General features: G+C 51.9%; 1 protein-coding gene across 7 annotated transcripts; it reads left to right on the forward strand.

The window, feature by feature from the left end:
* The first annotated feature begins 770 nt into the window (after positions 1-770).
* Serpinf2 (serpin family F member 2) lies at positions 771-8,983 on the forward strand. 7 transcript variants are annotated; one of them, XM_060387304.1, is made up of 10 exons: positions 771-917; positions 1,933-1,999; positions 2,168-2,209; positions 2,326-2,388; positions 2,631-2,832; positions 3,277-3,420; positions 3,570-3,773; positions 4,317-4,459; positions 7,041-7,245; positions 7,890-8,983. In XM_060387304.1, the coding sequence occupies exons 2-10, from the start codon at positions 1,934-1,936 to the stop codon at positions 8,297-8,299; spliced, it is 1,479 nt and encodes a 492-aa protein (XP_060243287.1). In that variant the 5' UTR covers positions 771-917; position 1,933; the 3' UTR covers positions 8,300-8,983. The 7 variants fall into 7 exon arrangements, with proteins under 7 accessions (XP_060243287.1, XP_060243290.1, XP_060243289.1 ...); XM_060387307.1 differs by having other exon boundaries at positions 2,171-2,209; XM_060387306.1 differs by having other exon boundaries at positions 847-939.
* Positions 8,984-17,532: the final 8,549 nt, after the last annotated feature.

A 17,532-nucleotide genomic window follows, 5' to 3' on the forward strand; every position in this document is an offset into this window, starting at 1 on the left:
CCCTCAAACCGCTGGCCTTGAACTTGCTGTGTAGCTGAGGTTGACCTTGTTATATTCCTCACCCTCTCACCTCTACCCTCCAAGTGCTGGTACTGCATACAGGCTTGTATCACCAAGTTCGTCTTGATGGCAATAGGGTCAGGAAAGCTAAGAGCTGGTAGTTTCCAGAGATCTGAGGAGCAGAGCAAGAGGGCAGTGAGGGAACCATTGTCCTCTGATTGCCTTGGATGCAGAGCTTCTGGTCTCGGTGGCGGGGCCAGTTTCAGACTGCTCATCCTTGGGGAAAGTGAACACTGCTGAGGAGGTGGGACCCTGGAGGGCCTGCCTCCATCTGAATCTCATCTCCCCACCCCTTGCCTTGGGCCCCAGGCTGATAGTAGCCAACCAGGAACCTGGGCTTGTGACAGTTGGGTGAACAGGCTCCTGCAGCAGCCCCTTCCCTGGAACAGCTGTGGTGGGGGTGGGGAGACGGCAGGTTGTGACTCTGGTCCCAGTTCTGTGCCCTTGTGAGGATCACACAGTCCCCCTAAGCCTGACTGGATAATCCCCACATGTTGAGGGATCAGGGGAAGGCTTGCCAGGTCCCTGAGCATCCCGGATCTACTCTTGCCTGGCCCGACTTGGCCTCCTCGACTGTCTGCCCCTGTAACTCCTTCCTCCAGGCTCAGGCAGGGTTCTGGGTGGCTGTCTTAAGATTAGGAGCTTTGGTGGGAAAGGGGCTTCTGGCCCCCATATTAGTGTTTAACCGGATGTGCAGGTCAATATTTACCAGCCGAGAACGCAAGCTGAACGGGGGTTGGCTGAGAGCAAAGGTCCTGTGGGAGGAGAGAGCCGGGCCGGCTGGCTGCACTGTGCGGAGCGTGGGGATTGAGCGGGTCCGGGAGAACACTGTGTGCTGCAGCGAGAAGCCTGGAGAGGTAGGACAGAGGGGTGGTACAGGTGAGGGGGCAGCTGCACCTGGGCAAGGGGTCTGGCTGAATTTATCCAGGGAGCCTGCAGCTTCACAGAGGCCTGGGGTGGTGAGGAGCAGAGGTGCAGCAGCTTCTGAAGTCTCTCCAGCACTTCCAAGCCTGGAGGACTGTCCTTACTGGGAAGAGGTTGCAGACGAGGCCCTGGCTCAAGGTATTGGACACAGTGGTGGGGGTGACGGAAGGACACTCCAGAAGAGCTGGCCCTGAGACAAGGCATGGGTAGGAGTTGGGGAAGGGAAGGAGTCTTTTATTGGAGGCTACGGACGGAAACCTGCCCACCCCCACTGGCCAGTCGGGCTTCCCGAAAGCACCTTGGAGCAGAATTCAGGGCCGAATTGGGATGAGGCTCATGGTCCCCCGTAAGTCCAAAGGTGTCTGGGTCAGTCATTCACTGGGCTCTGCCACTGGGTCAACAAAGCAGCTTCCTGGCTGCCCTGCCACCAGAGCTGAGCTCTCGGAGCCTTTGGGTAGGACCTGGACGGCTTGAGGAAGGCTGGAGGAAATGAATAACAGTTCAGATGGGTTCTTCAGGATGGGAAGCCTTCCGTGATATCTGTCACTGAGGGCCAGGCATCATACTCAATATTTACAAAGATTCTTATTTTAGTCCTCAAAAATCTACATGGGAAGAGGAAGGACTTCTACCACAAATTTTCAAGACAAGGCAAAGCTCAAAGGCATTAAGGGAAATGCCTAATGTCCTCTGGCAAGAAGCAGAGACTAGATTTGAACCCAGGACTCATCAGCAATATGAAACTTAAAGAATACAGACAAAATGAAAAACCACAAGGGTGAAAACAAATTCATGAAAATCCCACCTCTCAGGTTAAGGTCCACAGTTTTAGGTGTGGGTCCAGGTTCCACAGCCTGGTGGGGTCAGGGAGTCCGTGGGTAGCAATCAGTCTACTTCCTGGTGTTTTGAGTGTGAAGTGGGGACTGACTCTTCCTGTTTTGGATGCAGGATGATGACACTGCTCCAGGGGCTCCTGGTACTCAGCTTATCCTGTCTGCAAATCCCCTGCTCCACGGTGAGGCTGAACTGAGAGGTCTGAGTGGGCAGAAGGCAGTCAGGTGGAAGGAGATGCTGGGGGCAGGGGCAGGTTTGGAAGAGGACAGAGGGGTTGGGAGGGAGAAGCTGTGTCCAGGGAGCAGTTAGCTCTGAGGGACCTCCCTGCCTATGGTCACCCCTTTCTCAGCAGATCTCTCCTGCGGGCGCCATGGATCTCCCAAGCCAGCAGGTACTCAGAAGTGAGGGCTTCGGAGGGAAGAGCTCAAGGTTTTCACCCATGTCTTGGGCAAGGTGGGGACACATATGGGAAGGGCCTTTTCTCCATCTCCTTTCTCCTTTCTCCAGCCAGTGAGCGAGCAGGCCCAGCAGAAGCTGACCCCGCTTGACCTCCTCAAGTTAGCCAACCAGGTACAACCAGGTGGGCTGGGGAAGAGTGGGTGGGACCAGAGGGAGGAGCAAGGGAATGGGGGAGAGGAGACATGGTCCTGGGACTGGTGTTCAGGGGTTCAGAAGGGATGGGACCCCAGCATGGCCATCTCCTCAGATCTGGACAAGGCCTTTGCTCCCCTGTCACACCAGGATTGTGAAGAAGACGAGGAGAACCTGGAGCTGACCCCTTGACCTTACTGACCTCTGATCTGTCCTTGTAGGGTGTTGGTGACCATGCCCCCCTGAAGAGGTCCCTGGGAGACTGCAAGAGTACCCCAACTGCAGAGGAGAGTCGCAGGCTGTCTCAGGCCATGATGGCTTTTACCACTGACCTGTTCTCCTCGGTGGCCCAAACATCCACCAGCTCCAACCTTGTCCTGTCACCCCTTAGTGTGGCCCTAGCCCTCGCTCACCTAGCACTAGGTACTGGGGCAGCACCTGTCCAGAAGTCGGAAGCCACAAAGGGTTCAGTGCCACAGAGGTTGTCTGTGGTGGTTCCTCCACCAGGGACACGTGCATATTTGGTAGAATGCAGGTGTCTGAGCTGTCACCACCCTCTATGAGTCAGAAATCTAGGGGTAGCCTACAAATGTGGTGGTTGACAAGTCCCCCGAGTTATTTTAGCACAAGAGTTTGGTGGCTATAGAATCTTCCACGGGACATGAAGGTCTCGCTGTGGGAAACGGCGGTACCCTGAGTGAGTTAGCAGCAGAAATGAAAGGAGAATTTGAGGGTCCTATGGCTCAGTGGATGCGGGAGGGGAGGAGAGCAGTGGTCCATCGCCATATGGATGTGAGAGGGTGCGAGTGGGAAGTAGGGCAAGAAAGAACCTGTGGCCTGGGCCTCAGCCCACTTGGTCCCCTTCAGGTGCTCAGAACCAAACACTGCAGAGCTTGCATCGAGTGTTGCATGTGGACTCAGGGTCCTGCCTTCCCCATCTACTGAGCCACCTCAGCCAGAACCTAGGCCTTGGGACAATCCGACTGGCTGCCAGAATATACCTGCAGAAAGGTAGGTGCTGACAGCACTCACTGCCCAAGAAGTGCCCTGCCATTAGTGAACAAGGCTGAGGGAGAGGGGCTTGGTTTCGGTAGCCAGGCAGAACGCTGGCGGCTGTGGAGGCCCCGCCCTGGGATGAGCTTCTGGCTCATTGCTTGCAGGATTTCCCATCAAGGATGATTTCCTGGAGCAATCAGAAAAGCTCTTTGGTGCAAAGCCTGTGAAACTGACTGGAAGGCAGGAGGAAGACCTGATGAACATCAACCAATGGGTGAAGAAGGCCACGGAGGGGAAGATTGAGGATTTCCTGTCTGAGCTGCCAGATAACACTGTGTTGCTTCTCCTCAATGCCATCCACTTTCACGGTGGGCTCTTCTTCCTCCTCCTCCTCCTCTTCCTTCTTCCCCTTTCTCCTCTTCTTCCTCCTCCTCCTTCTTCTTCTGTTTGTTTTTTCAAGACAGGATTTCTCTGTGTAGCCTTGAAGGCCAGGCTGGCCTCGAACTCACAGAGATCCACCGGCCTCTGCCTGCCTGTGTGCTGGAATCACAGGCTTGCACTCAGTGGTGCTCTGTTCTTAAGCCATTCACCCGGACAGCCCCACCTGCTCTGTCAGCTAAGTGGGGCTTTGCTCTGAGGTTGCTAGGCCATAGAGTGGGAGATTGTCTGGTTGTGTGAAAAGGAAGCTCAGAAACTGTGAAGGACAGACCGCCCTGAGAGAAAACTAGGACCATAGAGGGATGAAGAAACGCAAGCCCAATGTAGGGAGGGCACCTGAGATGGACAGGGTGGCAACCGGCCCCACCTCTGGGAGCTTGGCTCCCACCGTTTGTTCCCTGAATGGATTCTAGGTGGATAGGGCAGGAGGCTGATCGTATGTTACATGGCTCCTGCCCTCTGCCTGGCTGCAGGTTTCTGGAGAACCATGTTTGACTCGAGCCTCACCCAGAAAGACTCCTTCTACCTGGATGAGCAGTTCATGGTGCCTGTGGACATGATGCACGCACAGTCCTACCCTCTGCGATGGTTCCTGCTGGAGCAACCTGAGATACAGGTCACCCTGGCTTTTGGCTTCGGCTAGCAGACTAGGCCTGGTACTGGGAGGTGAAGTCTGGCCCTGCGGTGGGTAGCTCTGGGAGGGTCTGTTATGTCTCCAATCAGAACACCGCCTCTTTGAGGTTCATTTGCTAAGATGATATATTGAGCTTTTGTCACATGCCAGATACTGTTGTCTACTCTGGGATTCCAGTGGCCCCCAAGAAGACCAGGGCCCTGCTTTGAAAGAAAGATAAGGGTTCCCACACAGAGCTTCTTGAAGGGAATTTGGGTTTTGAAGCCTGCTGCTCAGAGCATCCGATTGGAGGGAGCTGCATGCCAAGCTGGCTTCCTTTGCTTCGCGTGGCTCCTTGGCTAGGATATTGATCCCTGGGCCCATCACCTGTGCCTGAGACAAGAGTATGGGCTGATTCTGTTTGTTTGAGGGGCTGGCAGTGTTACACAGACTGGCTTTGAACTCCTGATCTTCCTGCACCCGCTGTCTGATGCTGGGATGCCAGGTGTGTGGCGTACACCTGCTCCCCCGTTCTGTCAGTTAGTTTTGCTGGGCAAGCAGGGCATAGAATTGGCAGTTCTGCAGGAAGGAGCCCTGTGGGCAGCCTGACTTCTCTCTAGCTCGTGAGAGAATGATAGCCTGGTTGGCGCCTCTGAGGGCCTCACCTTCCTGTTGCTCCTGCCCTCGAAGCCCTGCGCTACTCACTCTTCCTTCATCCCCTGGCTCCATCTCCCCAACCTCCTTTGGCCTTTTGTAGTCAGGCCCAGGCAGCCACACCTGGCACCCATCCTCCCACTGGCACTATGCTACAACTCAGACGGTCCCAGCGTCAAGAGTCTTGAGCCTGGTGATTTCTATGCTGCCTTAACTGCAAGAATTCTTCAAAAAAAGGTTTTGTGTACTAAGTGCAGTGGCTTACACCATAATCCCAGCACTTAGGAGTTTGAAGCAGTTTGATGATAGTCAGGGCTATAACCAGACCCTGTCTAAAGAGAAAAAAAAAGTTCCATTCCAAATCTCGGCATAGAGAGCAAATTCACTGGGTGAAGGTGAAAGGTGAGAGAGGCAGATTCCTACCCTTTCCAGTGGCTCCTCTATAGGTCGTTTTGGAAGGCAGTAGCTCCACCTATCATCTACAGGGAGGACTGGGAGGCAAGGCCTGGAAGGTCCATAACTTGTTTGTCCAGCCAGCTGGTAGCAGGTAGAGAAGCTGTCTGCACTCCAGAAGACTCCAGAAGATTCAAGTGTGGCTGGTCACTAGTTCTGAGTCCTTGCCCCGCGTGCTCAAAGCCTAGCCTTTGTTCTTCCCCTAGCCTCATATAAGCTGGGCATGCGATGCACACCTGCCGTCTCTAGTACTTCTGAGACAGAGGCAGGAGGATCAAAGTTCAAAGTGGAGAAACAGCTCCGCAGTTAAGAGCACTTGCTGTTCTTGCAGAGGACCAGGGGCTGATTCCCAGCACCCACTAGGCAGCTCTTAACCACCTATCACTCAGATTCCAGGGGAAACGACACCCTCCTCTGGACTGTGAGGGTGCTGCAAGTATATGATGCACAAACATTCAGGCAAAATGCCCATATACATAAAATAAAAATAAACCTTAAAAGGAGGTTCAGAGTCATCCTTAGTTACATAGTGAGTTTGAGGACAGCCTGAGATACAAAACCCTGTCTTTTGTTGTTGTTGTTTAGAAACAGGGTTTCTCTGTGTAGCTTTGGCTGTCCTGGACTCGCACTGTAGACCAGGCTAGCCCCAAACTCATGAGATCCACCTGCCTCTGCCTCCCAAGAACACCACCAATGCCCGGCTTACATAACCCTGTCTTTAAAAAGCAAAACAAAAATTGGGCTTGATGGTACAGCTCTATAATCCCAGCACTCAGGAGGCGGAGAGGCAAGAGGATCAGAAGTTCCTGGTCATTCTTGGCGAAATAGTAATTTCCAAGCCAGCTTGGTGTTCATGAGGTCCTGTGTCCAAAAAAGGTGTCAGGAGGCAGAGGCAGGCAGATCTCTGTGAGTTCAATGCCAGCCTGGTCTATGCAGCAAGCTCCAGGACAGCCAGGCCTACACAAAGAAACCTTGTGTAGAAAGAACAACAAAAAGATGATCATAAAAAGGTGGTGAGAAACTTAGGAAGACAACTGATGTCTGCTTACCTTTGCTTTCACACACACACACGTGTGCAAACACACTCGTGCATGTTTGCACATGTATGCACACACAGAGATGTGAATGCATTATCTCATTTGGTCACGTGTTACCCTGATATCACTCTGCTTCCCAGGTAAAGTGAAGGCACACTAAGCTTGAACCTCTGGCTCTCGTCTCAAAAGTACGGACGTAGCCAGGGCGGTGTTACCTGCCTATAATCCCAGCACTCAGAGAGGCAGAGACAGGCAGGTCTCTGTGAGTTAGACACAGGCTGGTCTACAGAGGGAGCCCAGGGCAGCCAAGGCTACACACAGAAGCCCTGTCTCGAAAACCAAAACAAACAAACAAACAAAAATTACAGACTTTAGGCCCAGACTCCAGACAGGTCCAGGTGCATTCTGGTCCTCATGGTCTCTCCTTTTCTTGTCTGTAGGTGGCTCATTTCCCCTTCAAGAACAACATGAGCTTTGTGGTCATGATGCCCACTCATTTTAAGTGGAATGTGTCTCAGGTACTAGCCAACCTGAGCCGGGATACGCTGTACCAGCCCTCCCTGCGGGAGAAGCCCACCAAGGTGCAGCTGCCCAAACTCCATCTGAAGCAGCAGCTGGACCTAGTGGCCACCCTCAGCCAGCTGGGTAAGGGCGTTGGGGAGAGGGTGGGCCCGGGGGTCTGGGCAGGGTATGTGAGCTGGCAGGGTGTCTGAATCAGAGGCGGCCCGCAGCCTGGAGCAATCGATACGCTCCCTCTCCTTCTGTCCTGGGTGGATCAGGATGAACTACTGTGCTGCCTGAGACCGGGCATCACAAAGAACCCTGGGTAGAGTTCAGGTGATATGTGAACCTCACTGGCTAGCTTGGAAAGGGAAGAGAAGAAGCTGGGTCGCCATGTTGAAGAGCTAAGAACTCAGTGTGTACAAAGGGCTCAGTCTAATGGAGTGGGCACTTGAGGACTCAGGTATTTACCCTGGACGACATCAAACCAGGACCTAGGGCAGACTTTGATCAAAAACGCTTCTAGCTGGACGTGCCTGTAATCCCAGCAGTTCAAGGCCAGCCTGGTCTACAAAGCAAGCCCAGGACAGCCAGGGCTGTTATACAGAGAAACCCTGTCTGGAAAACAAAACAAAACAAGGTTTCCAGAAGTGGTGTCCAGGCTGAGACTTGAAGGATTAATGGATACCAATTAACATGTGGGTTCAAGCGTTCCCTTTAGCCAGGATGCCAAACAGGGCCACATGGCCTGGGGGCAGCACTGACCAGTCATCTGCTGCTCTGGACAGGCCTGCAGGAGTTGTTCCAGGGCCCAGACCTGCGTGGGATCTCTGACCAGAGTCTGGTGGTGTCTGGCGTGCAGCACCAGTCAACGATGGAACTCAGTGAGGCTGGCGTGGAGGCGGCCGCAGCCACCAGCACAGCCATGACTCGGATGTCCATCTCCTCCTTCACTGTGAACCGACCCTTCCTCTTCTTCATCATGGACGACACCGTAGGCATGCCCCTCTTTGTGGGCAGCGTGAGGAACCCCAACCCCACCGCACAGCCCCAGCTCCGGGAACAGCAGGATTCCCCTGACAACAGGGTCGTTCGGAAAGACAAGGCCGACTTACATGGAGACAAGACCTTCAGCCCTGACTTGAAACTTGCACCTCGCTTGGAGGAGGACTACCCCCAGTTTAGCGACCCCAAGTGAGGGGTCCATGGGCAGCAGCATCCTGAGTCCCCACCTGGATCAGCTTCTCAACTCTTGTGACTCTTTCCAACCAGCTTTGTGGGGGAGGGTGGGGCCTGGGGAGATGGCCTCCAGGGACAGGAGCAGTTGTTACAGCAGCTCCGGGATAGGAGGTGGGGCGGGGCCTAGAGGGAGGCAGGCACAGGGAGTCTTCATTTCTTCCAGAGGAACTCAGGGGTGACCTTGTGTGGGCTGGACACTTATGGATACAGTTTTGGCTAGTGGTAGGTTAAACAAGACCCTAATATAGGTAGTTGGGGTCCCTTCACATTTGTAAGCGGAGGCTGGAAAGGCCCTCTTCAGACATGTCCCTCAAACACCCTAGGTGGGAAAGGAGAGACAGGTGTTGGTCCCCTGAGCTCAGACCCTGACCTTGCAGTTGTACATCGTGGGTGGAGGCTGACCTACCCTGATTCTGATGTTGCTGAAGACATCTAGGCCTTCGCCCACATCATGACACCCAAGTCACCTCTCTGGTCTTTGGAGACGCCAGCACTGCCCGGAGCCCTCTCCCTTCCTCTCTCTTGTCCTCCTCTTCCAGGAGGCTCAGGGGCTGAGACAGGGAAGGGCCCCTTTATCTCCCAAGACTCTTTTGTAAAGTTTTTGTAGTGATTTTTATGCCACCTGAATAAAGAATGAATGTGCTGGGCTGGTTTGACGTCACAGTTCTGGGCAAGTGGATGTGGCTGGGAGGCAGCCACAGGGCAGATTGCACTGGGCCCTCTCTGTGCCACGTTCGGTCTCTGGCCACGTGCCAGTCCTCTCTAGGTCTCCCTCCGTGCCAGCCTGGCTCAGCTCTCAGCCCTTCCCTCTATGTGTGCCTCAGGCAGCCGGTAACAGGGGTGGCTCAGAACTGGCAATTAGGGAGCTAGCGGGTTTCTAATTACACCTCCGCAGCTATGCCAGGAGCAGGCGCCCGCCAGCCGGGGGCAGGCTGACAGCTGGAGGCTGGCAGTGTCTGAGGATTTGGGGGATGTAGTTGGGGATACCTTGGCATCGGGCTGGCTACTTCCTGTGAGAAAGAGAGTAGGAGCTAGAGGCAGAACTGGTCGCCCATGTAGGTGGTGAGGGCCGCCCTCTGGGGGTAGGCACAGCTCCCTGACGGGATCTGTTGTGTGAGTGCAGGCTTCTATGTGGCCCTACTGTGCCTTAGCAGAGTTTGGGGGTGGGGATGGGGAAGGTAAGAGGTCCCCAGTGTGGGATCCAGCTAAGTGTGTGTATGGCAGGGGTGTGGGTGGGGTAGAGACGGGTAGTACACTAGGGGAATGTGTGGCCTGTCAGAAGGCAAGGGTCCCTAATTGAGACAAGAACAGTGGAGTAAGGCCTATTCAGCAGGTGACATCAATCCGAGCAGGAGCCAAAGGAGTTAAAGGAGAGCACCCCAGAAGTTTCTGGAAGAAAACTGTAGAGCTTCTGGGAAGAGGAAAAGCAAGGTCAGAAAGTCTGGGCAGAGAGCCTGTGCAGAAGCTCCGGATGAGCTGGGCTTGGCGCTGGGGAGGAGAGAGCACGTCAGTATCTGGGTACAGAATGCAAAGGGCTCTAAGACCATGCAAACAAACAAACAAACAAACAGAAAAGATCGGCTATTTGCTTTTATTTGGTGTGTATAAGTATTTTATCCGAGGTATGTTTGTGAGTCACATGTGTTCAATGGTTATAGAGTCCAGAAGAGGGCATCAGATCATCTGAAACTGGTTACAGGGTTCCGAGACCACCATGTGGGTGCTGGGAACTGAACTTGGGTGGCTGAAAGGGCAGCAAGTACTATTGACTGAGGAGCCATCTCTCCCCTGACTCACTCTCTCTCCGTCTGTCTCTTTCTCTCTCCTTCCCTTCCTTTGTCTTTCTTTTCCTTCCTTCTCCCTTTTTCTCCCTCTTTCTCGCTCGCTCTCTTTCTTCCCTTTTGTTTTTTTCAGACAGGATTTCTCTGGGTGTAGCCTTGGCTGTCTTGGAACTTACTTTGTGAACTAGGCTGGCCTCAAACTCAGAGACCCACCTGCCTCTGCCTCCTGAGTGCTGGATTAAGGTTGAGCATCATCACCACCGGGCATCCCCTGGCCCTTTGCACAGGCTTTTAGTTTTACACAAATGAATCGTGAAGTCTTCTCTATCCCCATGCCCTGCCCCTGCCTGGCAGTGCTGGGGATTGAACCCATGTGAGGCGGATGGTCAGCCACTGAGATGTGTTTCCAGCTTAGTTTGTAGTCTGTTAGGTGTCTCACGCTCAGCCTCACATTTTGGAGACTTGCCTGTGCTGTGCACAGCAAGGCCCTTTCACCCAGAAGCCTTGGACTTGTGAAGGCTGGGTCTGAGCTCGGCTCTGGAAGGCTCACGTGGCTTCTGGCTGGAGAGGTTAAGGAGGGAGTAAGAAAACAAATAGATTGGCTGGCCCACCCAGGGTGCAGATCAAAGTCAGAATTTGTGAGCAGACCACAGGAGTGAGAGAAGGAAGTACACGAGGATGATGGGACTTGTCCTTGCAGTTCCTGGTTTTTGTTGGAAAGAAATGGTGGCGTGGTGCCCTCACTGAGCTGGTGTGGTACCCCCGTGGAGCTGAGGCGCACAGTGATTACAGGGGGGACAGGAGATTTGCCCTTTAAGCATGTGCTATAATGGACACATTTGATACAGGCCAACCTCACTGCCATTTCGCCTGGGAGAGTTAGTCATTCCTGTCGGTTGAGCTAGTTAGAAGCCCAGTCTTGCCACTGGAAGTGTCCTGTGAGTTCATTCCCAGGCTACCACGTGGATATGGAGAGTACCGGGCTGCTGACTATGGTTCTGAGTTCCTTGACAGCACAGAGAAGCTTCAAGTCATGGACTGAGGGGCTGGGCGGAGCTCCTGCTTAGCATGTGCAAGGCCCTGGGTTTCCTCCCAGTGTGGGGGGAGACACTGATGGGGAAGAAATCCCTTAAGGAGGGATGATGTTAATAGAAAGGAAAAGGGTCCCAGGATCAACCAAGCAGGGACAGAAAAGGTGGGAGAAAATGGAGACTAGAGAGAGAGGGGGCTTTGAGAAAGAGGGACACTTTGCTCTGCCACCTGCTCCTGAGGAGAGAGGCTTCCATGTGGCAGTCATACAAGTCATCTGTAAGGTGACAACAGCATTCAGAGATGGGCACAGAAGCACAGAGGTGAGGAGAAAATGGTAACAGACTGTAGCCATAAGAGCAACAGCTCTCAGTGGCTCACGCCTGTAATCCCAGCACTCAGCAGGCAGAAGCAGGCAGATTGCTGTGAGTTCAAGGCCAGCCTGGTCTACAAAGTGAGTCCAGGCTAGCCAGGGCTACACAGAGAAACCCTGTCTCAAAAACAAAACAAAACAAAACACCAAAAACCAAAAAACAAAACAACAAAAAAAGGGGAAATAGCTCTTCGCATCATGGCAGCAATGGAGACGGGCGTGTGTCATAAAAAGGAGACTTTGAGATAAAGTGTTTTCCTTTCTCTTGTTCTCGGTGTTCAGACTGAACCCAGGTCTTGCACCTGCTGGGGAAGAGTGCTACCCTAGACTGTACCCCCAGTCCTAAGAGGTGTCTTTAACTTGTCTGCATTTGCGTGTTTATTGTGTGTGCACAGACACGCGCGGGTGCATGCGAGTGCATGTGCCTTAGCACACATACAGAGGACCTCCTGTGGGGTAGGCTCTCTCCGTGTTATCTGGCTGGGCAGCTGTGCCCTGAGCGTAGACCAGTTTTGAAGTTCTGAGGAACTTCTCAGAACAGACACTGCAAGGAGAGCCTGAGAGTCCGCGGGGTGGATTCTGTTGTCTAATTTCCTGGAGTCCCACAGAACCAAAGGGGAAACAATGAGCTTTCTCCACCCTTCCAGTAGGGGGCACACAGTTGCATCCAGAATGTTTTCCCATCATGCATCTGTGGGGGCTGGCTTGGCTGGAGCCATGGTGTGGAGCGAGCCCTCTGTACCAACCCCTTCTCTTTCAGGTGCGGCCCCAGGAGGCACTGGCATTAGAACAGCCGCAGCTTTGAACGCAGTTGACCGAAGGCTTTCTAGAAGCTTCCTCGCCCCTCCGCTTACCCACTGGAAACAATACAGCTGTGATGTTCCTGTGAATAATCCCATGTGGACTTATTTGTTTTATTTGCTGGAGTTGGTTGGGACCTAGGGTCTCAGGCTTGCCAGTCAAGCCCCGGATCAGAGCTCTACCTGCAATTCTGTTGCGCCCTTGTCCACCCTTGAACGGCCAGGGTTGCTGCGTTCAATGGCGGACAGGGCTGCCATTTACTGTCATATCCTTCTTCACAGTGGCCGTACGAACAGACACGGGAGAGTTCCTCATTTTCCACACCCCTGTCAACGCTGCTGTGATGGAATTTTATCAACCTGATGACTGTCCAGCAGGACTGCCTGCGGTTTTAATGTGCGTTTTATAAGTTTTGGCGATGATAACACTTCTTGGTGATTTGGGGAATCAAATCCAGGGCTTTTTTTTTTTTTTTTTTTTTTTTTTTTTTTTTGTCGTGGGGCTTTGGACAGGGTGTCTCTGTTATTTTCCCCTGGCTGTTCTGGAACTGGCTACGTAGATTAGGCTGGCTTTAAGCTCACAGAAATCCTTCTGTCTCTGCTTCCTGAGAGCTTGGGTTAAAGCACCACATCCGGCTGAGGGTCTTTTTACACACCAGGGAAAGTGTGCTCTCCTGCAGAGCCACATCCCCAGCCCCGTGAAACACCTTTGTAGAATTTTACTGGCCTTCTTTTTCTGTTAAAACTTTTTGTTAGATTTATTTTATTCTCTGAGCATTTTTTGCCCTCGTGTTTGTCTAGGTACCACATGCAATTCTGGTGCCCACAGAAGTCAGAGCACATTGGACCCCTGGAACTGGACTTAGGGAGCTGAGCACCCTGTGGTGCTGGGAGCGGAGCTGGGGTCCTCTGCAAGAGTAACACATGCTCTTACTGCTGAGCTACCTCTCCAGATCCTCTTGAGGCTTTTAAGTAAGAATTTTGTATTAATTCTTAGAGAATTTCCTATATGGTATTTTGGTTGTATTCAACCCCCAATGCCTCTCAACTCCTGCAGACCTCCCCCACCTCCCATCCCTCACCCCGGTTTTTCATGTTTATTTACATGTATGTGGGCATACCTGTGACAGCTTTGATTCTCCTGACTTGACGTAGGTGCTGAAAACTGAGCTCAGGTCTCCTGCATAGCAGCAAGAGCTCTCAAGCACTGGTCAGCCCTCTAGACCCATCTTGAGTTGTTTTTGGTTTTCCCATTGATTTACCACGTTTTGGTATGGTAGTGTTTTCTCTTTGTTTTACGGTATCTTTGTGTAAAGAGAAATTTCTAATTTTATTTTATTTAACATTTATTTATTATTTATATAGTATTATGCCTGCACACCAGAAGAGGACATCAGATCCCATTATAGATGGTTGTGAGCCACTGAGTGGTTTCTGGGAATTGAACTCAGGACCTTTGGGAGAACAGCCAATGCTCTTAAATTCTGAGTCATCTCTCCAGCCCCAAATTTCTAACTTTAAGGCCGTGTTTGTCATCAGTCTTCTTCTTGATAGTTTGCACTTCTTCAGGTACTATTTATTTATTTTATTTTTATTTTTAAATGTATTTTATTTATTTATAGGTCATGTACAATGGTGTTTTACTTGCATGTGTGTCTGTGTGAGGGTGTCAGATCCCGTGGAAGTGAGTTACAGACAGTTGTGAGCTGCCATGTGGGTGCTGGGAATTGAACCAGGGTCCTCTGGAGGAGCAGGTAGTGCTCTTAACCACTGAGCATCTCTCCAACCCCTTTTATTTTGATTTTTAGAGATGGAGGCTCACTGTGTAGTTCTGTTTGGCCTGGAACTCTTTATATAAGTCAAGTTGGCCTTAAACAGCAGTTCTCCTGCTTCTGTCTCCTGAGTGCTGGAATTGCATGTATGCTCCACCCCTGCTGTTTGTTTATTGTTTGTGTGTTTGTATGTACCTCTGTATGCTGTGTACTGAGTGTGGAGATCGGAGAATAAGCTGTGTTAGTCTGTTCTCTGCTTCCACCATACGCTCCTGGGGATCAAACATGCCAGCATGCTCAGTGGCAAGTGAGGACTTTCACTTGCTGAGCCACCTCACAGGCCCTGTTTTTCCCCCTCCTCTCTCTCTCCTTTCCTCTCTCTCTCTCTCTCTCTCCCCCTCCCTCTCTTTTTGAGGCAGGGTCTCATGCAGCGCAGGCTGGCCTTCAACTCTTCCTTAGAGGATTGACTTGAACTCCTGACCGTCCTCCCTCTACTTTTCAGGTTCTGGGATTACAGGTGTGCACCATCCTGTCTGGCCTATATTTGCTTTTTAGAGCATGGTAATAATGCTTGGAGAAGATGCTGGGTGTGGTGGGCTACCTTTAACCCCGACATTCCCAAGACAGAAGCAAGAGGATCACTCTGAGTTCTAGGTCTACATAGGGCTACATAGTGAGGCCTGGTCTCCAACCAACCAACCAATCAACCAGCCAACCAGCCAACCAGCCAGCCAGCCAGCCAGCCAGCCAAGTAACCAACCAACCAACCAACCAACCAACCAGCTAACCAGCCAGCCAGCCAGTCAACCAACCAGCCAACCAGCCAGCCAACCAGCCAACCAGCCAACCAGCCAACCAGCCAGCCAGCCAGCCAACAAGCCAACCAACCAGCCAACCAGCCAACCAGCCAACCAGCCAACCAACCAATCAGGAGAGATGTCAGTATTTGCTGTGCTCAGAATGTTGGGAAGACTGAATCCCCCATTTGGGCATATTTTGTTGATTTTCACTGCATGCATGCCTGCGTGCGTGCCTGTGTGTGTGTGTGTGTGTGTGTGTGTGTGTGTGTGCACTAGCACATGTGTGGATCAGGACAACTTCATGGAGTTAGCACTCTCCTTCCACCTGAGTTCCAAGGATTGAACTCATTTCACCAGGCTTAGACTGCGAATGTCTTTAGCCTGTCACACAACCCTCTGCCTAGAGGCGCTGCACAGCTTTGTTTTAGTGAAAGGGCTGGACCCTGACCCTGGACACTCTCCTTCCTGTGGAGCCGAACCTTGCCCTACAAAGTCTCACTGGCCAAGCTCTGATTTCTGGGGCCTCACTGGAGCATGCTTGCAGAGTCTCCTAAATTTTCTCCCTTTTAAGTCTCCCTCTCTCCTCCTCTGAATGGCTATTGAGCTTTCTTTGCCAGCCTAGAGAACATTTGTTGGACAGGTTTAGAGAGCAACAGCTGCGATAGGAAGCCTTCCAAAGCCTTCAGCTTTCTGGAGCAGATCCCATGCTGCAAGGTGAACCGTTCAATGCACACGGACTTTGTTCCATGAGCAAGACTGACAAAAACACTGTTCTTAAAAAACTCAGTACAAGCTGGGCACGGTGGTGCATGTAGTCCCAGCACTCAGGAAGACAGAGGCAGGTGGGTCTCTGTGAATTTGAGGCCAGCCTGGTCTACAAAGCGAGTCCAGGACAGCCAAGGCTACACAGAGAAACCTTGTCTAGAAAAACAACAAAAACCCCAAAACAAACAAAACCTCATTGTGTTTATTTATTTAATGTGTGAGTGTGAGTGTGTGTGTGTGCGTGTGCGCGTGTGCCCACAAACCATGGCACACACATTTAAATCTGTTCTCTCCTTCCCAGTAGGTGCTGTGGAGAGAACTCGGGTTTTTGCCGGGTGGTGGTGGTTCACACCCTCAATCCCAGCACTTGGGAGGCAGAAGCAGGTTGATCTCTGAGTTCTAGGTCAGCCTGGTCTAACAGAGTGAGTTCTAGGACAGCCAGGGATACACAGAGAAACCCTGTGTATCTCAAAAACAAACAAACAAACAAAAAGAACTCAGGTTTTCAGGCTTAGTGGCTAGCACCTTTACCTGCTGAGCCACCTCGATGGCCACTTTTTTTTTTTTTTTCATTGCTTTATGTCACAGGGTTTCATGTTGTCCAGGCTAGCCTCAAACTCACTGCCTGCCAAGACTGCCCTTGAGCCTCTGTCCTCACCTTCCAAGTGCTGGGATTTGGGCAAGTGGCATCACACCAGTTACGATGAAAATATTAAGATTCCCTTCAGGCTCTGTGTGCTAGAGGAACGGGTGAATTTCAAGTTTAGAACTGGATTCCATCCCAAGATCTCTCCTGTAGATGCAAATATTTCACATCCCAAATCCAAAACTGTTTGGTTTTTTGTTTGTTTGTTTGTTTGTTTGTTTGTCTTTAAGTCCTACTCATTTTGCAGGAGGGGAATTCAGCTTGGAGTGGCATCTCATCACTTATGCTAGTGCCTTAGTTCTGAAACTGTTTTGTGAGTTCTCATATCCCAGGGCAAGCCGAGAGCAAGTGTCCTGTGCAGGTGGCCTCTTGTGAGGGCCTCCTCTGAGGATGGCTGTCCCAGACACCTCAGTTCTTCCTCTGGTCAGATGCTTCCCCTACTGTCCTTTTCTTTTTAAAGGTTTTAGTTCTTTATTTATTTATTTGGCTTTTTGAGAGAGGGTTTCTCTGTGTAGCACTGGCGGTCCTGGAACTCATTCTGTACACCAAGCTGTCCTTTGCCTCCTGCGTGCTGGAATTAAAGGCGTGTGCTACCTCCACCTGGCCAAGACTTCATTTATTCATTCATTGTGTGTATCTGTTTGTCTGTCTCTCTGTATGTGTGTGGTACCTGAGGAGACCAGGAGATGGCATCAGATTCTCTGGAGCTGGAGGTACCAGCAGTTGTGAGCCCTTGGTGTGGGTGCCAGGTACAGAACTCAGATCCTCTGCAAGAGCAGTCAGTGCTCTTAATCACTGAGCCCTCTCCCCAGCCCCTGCCCCACTGTCCTTTGCAATCTTCAGAGAGCACAGAACTTGAGCAGATAGTCCCAGCACCGTTCTGTTCTTTTCCAGGAGTGGGAGAATTATCTTGCTCCCCAACTGCAGGTAGAGCTGGAGCCAACCACCTGGAAGAAGCTGGCATCTCTGCCACAGCTTACCTTCTCTCCATCCGGCCTGCTTCTCAACCAGTCCTTTGGGTTGTTCCAAGTCCAGACGCAGACCAGGCTAACCCAAGTACCTCTGAAGTTAGCCATCATGTGGAGGGTCCCGGTGAAGAGAGACACAGGCCCGAGGAAGATATGATGAAGAGGAGGGTGACACATATGTGTGGTCTTGGGGACATGCGATGGAAGGGCAGCAGTGGGTTAAGTTAACACCAGACAATGTTGCAATCACAGATTCCA

The sequence above is a fragment of the Meriones unguiculatus genome, chromosome 7 (assembly GCF_030254825.1).
Source record: "Meriones unguiculatus strain TT.TT164.6M chromosome 7, Bangor_MerUng_6.1, whole genome shotgun sequence".
NCBI lineage: Eukaryota > Metazoa > Chordata > Mammalia > Rodentia > Muridae > Meriones > Meriones unguiculatus.